The 5,549-nt window shown below is 48.9% G+C and overlaps 1 protein-coding gene across 1 annotated transcript; it reads right to left on the bottom strand.

Annotated features, from left to right (window-relative positions):
• Window positions 1–2,003: 2,003 nt before the first annotated feature.
• IVL (involucrin) lies at window positions 2,004–4,599 on the bottom strand. Its single transcript, XM_014865003.3, has 2 exons — window positions 4,477–4,599; window positions 2,004–3,199 (listed from the first exon to the last, which is right to left on the bottom strand). Exon 2 carries the CDS (start codon window positions 3,174–3,176, stop codon window positions 2,364–2,366), a length of 813 nt encoding a protein of 270 aa, XP_014720489.3. The 5' UTR covers window positions 3,177–3,199; window positions 4,477–4,599; the 3' UTR covers window positions 2,004–2,363.
• Between the last annotated feature and the right edge of the window lie 950 nt (window positions 4,600–5,549).

Genomic DNA, 5,549 nt, shown 5'->3' with positions numbered 1-5,549 from the left:
GTGACTTCCTTCCAAAAGCTATAGTATAGAAGGATGGGAATTTGCAGAGTAACTTTACAGTGGAGAAACCTGGCACCCCACCTCAACCAGGTGACGAAGGTGATAAATAGTGTTAATAGCATGCACTCTTTATATTATGTGATGAAAATGGCATAAGTCACTTTAAATCTGTTGTCTACCTCCTAAAAACCCTTAACCCCAGGCTTATCATGAGAAAATTATCAGATAAACCCAAGTTGAGGAATATTCTACAAAATACCTGACCAAGACCCCTCAAAAATGTCAAGGTCATCAAAAACCAGGAAAGTCTGAGAAACTGTCACAGTCAAGAGGACCTAAGGAGACAAGACAAAGAAGGGTAGTGCCATATCCTAGGTGGGATCCTGGAACAGAAAAGGACGTTAGGTAAAAATCAGAATAAACCATGAACTTTAGTTAATAATAATGCATCAATATTGTTTTGTTAATTATAATAATAAGTGTACCATACTAATGTAAGATGTTAATAACAAAGAAACTGGGTGTGGAGTGTATGGGAACTCTCTATTCTATTTCTCAAATTTTTGCAAATCCAAAAATGTCCTAAAAAATAAGATCTATTTAAAAATAATCAAAACCTATGACTTCAAAAAAGATTTTGCACATACTTTGGGTGCTTCTGATTACTTCTCCTTTTGCCCCCAATCTTCCCACCCAGTCCTATCCAGTCTTCCTCCTAACTCTTGTCCTGTTAGGAGGACTTGAGCTTGTGTTCTCATTCTCTAAGTACAGAGAGCCACTGACAAGTGTTAGCCCAAGGAGTGATATGATTAGATCAGAATTTTAAGTAGAACACCTTGTCCTCTGTGTGGCAGATGGGTTGCAGGGTGTGTGGACACAGGGAGCAAAGGAGACCAGCTTGAAGGCCATTGCAATAGTTCAGGTGAGAAATGACCTCAGTCTGAGCTTGGGAGGTGTTGGCAGGGATAGCAAGGACTTGGTCATTGGTGGGGGTTGGGGAAGAAGAGAAGAGGAGTGAAGAATGATGATTGTGTCTGGCTTAAGTGAATGCGTAGATGGTGGTATCATTACCAAAGAGAGAGGATATCTAAGTAGGAAAGAAAGTGAGTGTTGCTGGGGTGAGTGGGAAGTAAGGGATGCAAAGTGCCATTCAGACCTATTCAGTTGGGGTAGCTATGCAAGTCTCAATAGGGATGTCCCTGACAAGTCCTTATGCCCGTGGTAAAAAAATTTTGGGTAGCTTGAGACAACCTGCCTGAGATGATGTCGTTAAATAAAGAGAGGCGATTCCCAGGAAAGAGAGAGCCCCAAGTCCTGCTGTGACTGATGGCAGTAATGGCTACAGAAAGATCAGTGAGGGTAACAGCTGCAATGACCTTGGATCTGTATATCTCCAGTATTTTGTCTTCCATGATCCTAGCTGGCCCAACCTTTACTTCCTTCAGTGATGCCATCACTTTCTCCATCAGAGACCAGCCCTGGGAGTCTCTCCTCTCCACACCTTGCCCACTTTTGCTTCTATTGCTTTCCTAAAGTCTTCCTCAACCAAGTAGGCAGTCCATAATACTCTTGGAAACCAAGAGGACATTCTACAGAGAGAAAACTCAGGAAGGGACCAGAACCCAGATGAAGCCCCTCTCCATCCGCATTCCCTTACCCATGAACCAGGATTGGGCTCCGTGTGTATAGTGTAAGGCAGTGACGGACTGAAAAGAATAGATCCTCTTCCCCCAACCAGAATAACATACCCCCTCTTCATGTATGCCATGTGTTGCTTTCAGGTGTGTGAGCGAAGTTGTTTTTTGTTTTGGTTTGGTGTTGGTTTGGTTTCCTTTTAAGAAGCTGTTGAATGTATTGAGTGGTTCTGGGAGCAGAATTAAAGAGGGGTCAAGATGTCTGTCCTCCTTTGGGAATTGGCCAAGAGAATCACTGCAACCATTAAGTGTCATGCAGGTTTTTATATGGTGAGAGACAGTGGAGAATAAGCCAAAGAGAAAGCAGGATCCCAGGACTTCCAGGATTTATTCTGTATTATTGTACATGCTCACAGATTCAGCTATAATACTGGGGATGAAGTCAGAGTTGCTGTAGAAACTGTCTCCTCAGGCAGAGGCTCTGGCCGCCTGAGGTTGGGATTGGGATCATTAAGGGTGGGTGCTGGGCAATAACTTCCCCTTCCCCTCCACCCCGTCAAAGGGATATGCAGAAGGACAGGGTCCGGCAGGTTCACAGATGAGGTGGGCCACCCAAGCTGGGGACCTGAGGTAAGCGAGGCCACTGGTTCTCTCTTCTCTTGTGTGGGATGGCCTCTGGGACACTGGGAGTGGTTACTTATGTTTGGGGGCCCGCTGCACCTACTGCTTCTACTGCTGCTGCTGTTTTGCAGGGAGCAAGACCTCTCCCTTCAGTGGCTGAACTGGCTGGGTTTCTTGAACCTGGCCGGGAGCTGGGACAAATGCAGGCTGCTCCGGCTGCCCCTCCTGCTGCTCTGCAGACCCTTCCTTCTTCTCCAGGTGCTCCAGCAGCTGCTCTTCTTTCTTCTGCAGGTGCTCCAGCAGCTGCTCTTCCTTCTTCTCCAGGTGCTCCAGCAGCTGCTCTTCCTTCTTCTCCTGTTGCCCACCTCTCTTTGCTAGCTCTTGATCCAGTTGTTGGTCCAAGAGCTTCTTCTCCTGTTCCAGCTGTTCTTGGAGCTGCTTCTCCCTTTGTGCTTTCTCCTGCTCCAGCTGCAGGTCCAGGTTTTCCACTTTGTGATGTTCCTCGTGTTGTTCCTGTTGCTGCTTCTGTGCTTCCTGCTCCTGTGGCTCCTCCTGCTGCTGCTGCTGTTCCACGTGCTGTCCCAGGGGCAGCTTCTGCTCCTGTGACTCCTGCTGCTGTGGCTGTCCAAGGTGCAGTTTCTGCTCCTGTGACTCTTGCTGCTGCTGCTCTTCCAGATGCTGTTCCTGCTGCTGCGGCTCACACTCTTGCTCGGGCACCCCCTTCACAAGAGGTGTATGTTTCTCCCCATTCTCCAAGGGAACCTCCCCTGGGAGCTCGGAGGCCACCTGGCACGGGGCAGGCAGTGGAGTTGGCTGCTTCACTTGCTCCTGCTGGATATCAGTGGGAGGAGAAACAGGCTTGAGGGGCTCCTGACTGAGAGCAGGGGGCAGGGTCACTGGCAGAATGTGCTGCTGGGACATCTTGGAAGCTGCTTTAGGTCAACCTGGAAAACAGGAAGAGTCAGAGAGGTGACTCGAAGGCAGAGGAAGTAGGTGAATCCCTGGAAATCTGTAGCAGTGCCTGGTTTCTCAGCATCACCCTCTCCCCTTTGGGTGGACACTCTCCCACCCACTCCAGGCTGTCATTCTCCAGAGTGAAGGGTAGGCATGGGGAGGGGCAGGGAAAGGCTCTCCAGGGAGCCTCTTGTTCCCCACAAGAGCCAGCAAAGAAGTCTGTCTTCAGAGCTGCTCTGCAAGGTGGGCTGGGTGCCATCACCTCCTGCCCTTGCCTAATCCTTGCCTCTGCCCTTATTACTGATTTCCACTGACCAAAAAGAAGAGATGGATTCTGGGATTATGAAAAGAAGAAATGAGGTCCTAGGAAAGGAAGGGTCTCCTGGAGGACTCCAGAGTTCTGGAAGGTCAATGGCCCATGCCAAGGATCTGAGAGGTCACGGCGTGAGCCCTGGACTGGAGTCAGATGACATATTTTCAGCTTAAATTTCCCAATGCAATACTGTGTACTTCTGGGTAAGTCACTTAGTCCCTCTGGGCCTCAGATTTCTCCTGTAAAATTAGCAAATTGGCCCATTCAACCCCAGAGCTTCTTTCCCTCACAACCTTCTGAGCTTTAGCTGCAGTCCCAGTGCTTGAGGGGCATAGGTGGTGGGAGGGGCTGGAAGCTTGCTGAGAGTTGGAGCTGGTTCTTTCAAGTCTTGTACCTCTAAGTTGGGTTTTCCCACCCCTACTCTGCCTGGGTTTCTCCAAATAGAAAGTTTTCCCTATTCTGTGGTTCTCCCTTTTGCAGCACAGCCAAGAGTTACAAGCATTTCACTGAACCTCCGCCCCTATAAAGACGGCAAACTCACAGCCAGCTCAAATCAAACAATTTTAAGAAAGAAATTGGCTCTATTCCCCCTGCATCCCCATCTTACCTCTCTCTCTCACACACACACACACACAAGCGTGCACAGACACACACACAAGCGTATGTGGGGACACACACACACATGCAAATTCCAAAAAACGATAAGACAGGAGGGGATTGGGATTTCCTGGGATTCTTTTCCGAAGAAAAGATAGGACAGGAGGGGATTGCAATGTGTTGTGTTTCCATGCCATGGCACTTATCCCTCAGTACAGTGACCTGAGCCCTTCTAGAAGGACAGGTAGTCCAGCCTGTAAGTGATGCCTGCACCCCCCTGGGCTGGCCACCCCCAGCCAGGTTCCGGCCTGTTGGAGGCCCCCAGCCCCATCCCTGGGTAAGCCAGCTAACACTCACCAGACTCACGGTAGACGGCTGGAGAGGCTTCTAGTGGAGTGCTGAGCTGAGCAGGGGCCAGGGCACCCTTTATACCGTTCTCCAGTCTGGCTTCCTTCCCAAGATGAAGGAGATGGACTGGTTTCACCACTCAAGTTGGTCAATTTCCTTCATCCCCTTCCTGACTCATCACAGGCACCTTAAGCAGGAAACCCCCCAGGGCCCCTTTTCACAGACACATGGCTCCTGCCTGGCCAGAGGGCTCTGGGGGCAGTCACTCCTGATAGTCAGGTGGCCTGGGCACAGGGAGGTGACGGAGCCATCTAAGGAACCTGGTCCCCTTTTCCTATTGTTTTGTGACCTCAGCCAAGCTTCTCTGAATCTCAATTCCTCCACCTGTAAAATGGGTTTATGTTCATTATTAGGCTGAGAGATTTATTTCCAAGGGCACAGAATGGAAAGTTATGTGTCTGTCTGGGATGTCCAGGCCAGGGTATGTGGTGTAAAGTGGGAAGAATCATTTCTCATGAAGGGATGGGGTTGTCGGCGTTCTCTTGGTCACTAGCCCACAGCCCATCTGCTCTTAGGATATACTTGTAACTCCATCCTGTGTGGAAATAAGCCCTGTCCTGAGGGGGTCAAACTTTGGCCAGAAGGGTCAAGTAGAAGGCTTATAGGGGTCTCCTACTGTGTACAAGGGGCTGCCCAGACCCCGTGCTCATGGCTGCAGTTACAGAAGTTCCCAAGAATGCCACGCTCATAAAGGCATGGACCACTCTGGGCAAGAAAACAGGCATTAAATATGCAATATATGAAATAATAAGTATGCTTTTTATGATGATAAAACAAAGACTTTCTATAACGTTTTTGGAGATGCTTGAAGCTATAAGGATCACAAACAAATCATCCCTTGCTTTCTCCAAACCATTCCCTAAAAGTAGCTTAAGCACTCTTTCAGAGTGGGGATTGGAGCTTGTGTCCACTCCCCCCACACCCCCCAATGCCAATGGTGACTCAGCATGTCTGGAATAAAATCCAAACTCACTGCCATGTTTTCAAAGACGATCCCTGAGGGTCTTAAGTTCCCAGGACAA

The sequence above is a fragment of the Equus asinus genome, chromosome 25 (assembly GCF_041296235.1).
Source record: "Equus asinus isolate D_3611 breed Donkey chromosome 25, EquAss-T2T_v2, whole genome shotgun sequence".
Classification (NCBI taxonomy): domain Eukaryota; kingdom Metazoa; phylum Chordata; class Mammalia; order Perissodactyla; family Equidae; genus Equus; species Equus asinus.
The sequence above is the reverse complement of the archived record's forward strand: the minus strand, read 5'-3'. Positions and strand labels throughout refer to the sequence as shown.

Bases quoted from the DNA above. Each gene is read 5' to 3' on its own strand.
- IVL (XM_014865003.3), bottom strand. From the start codon at position 3,176: ATGTCCCAGCAGCACATTCTGCCAGTGACCCTGCCCCCTGCTCTCAGT.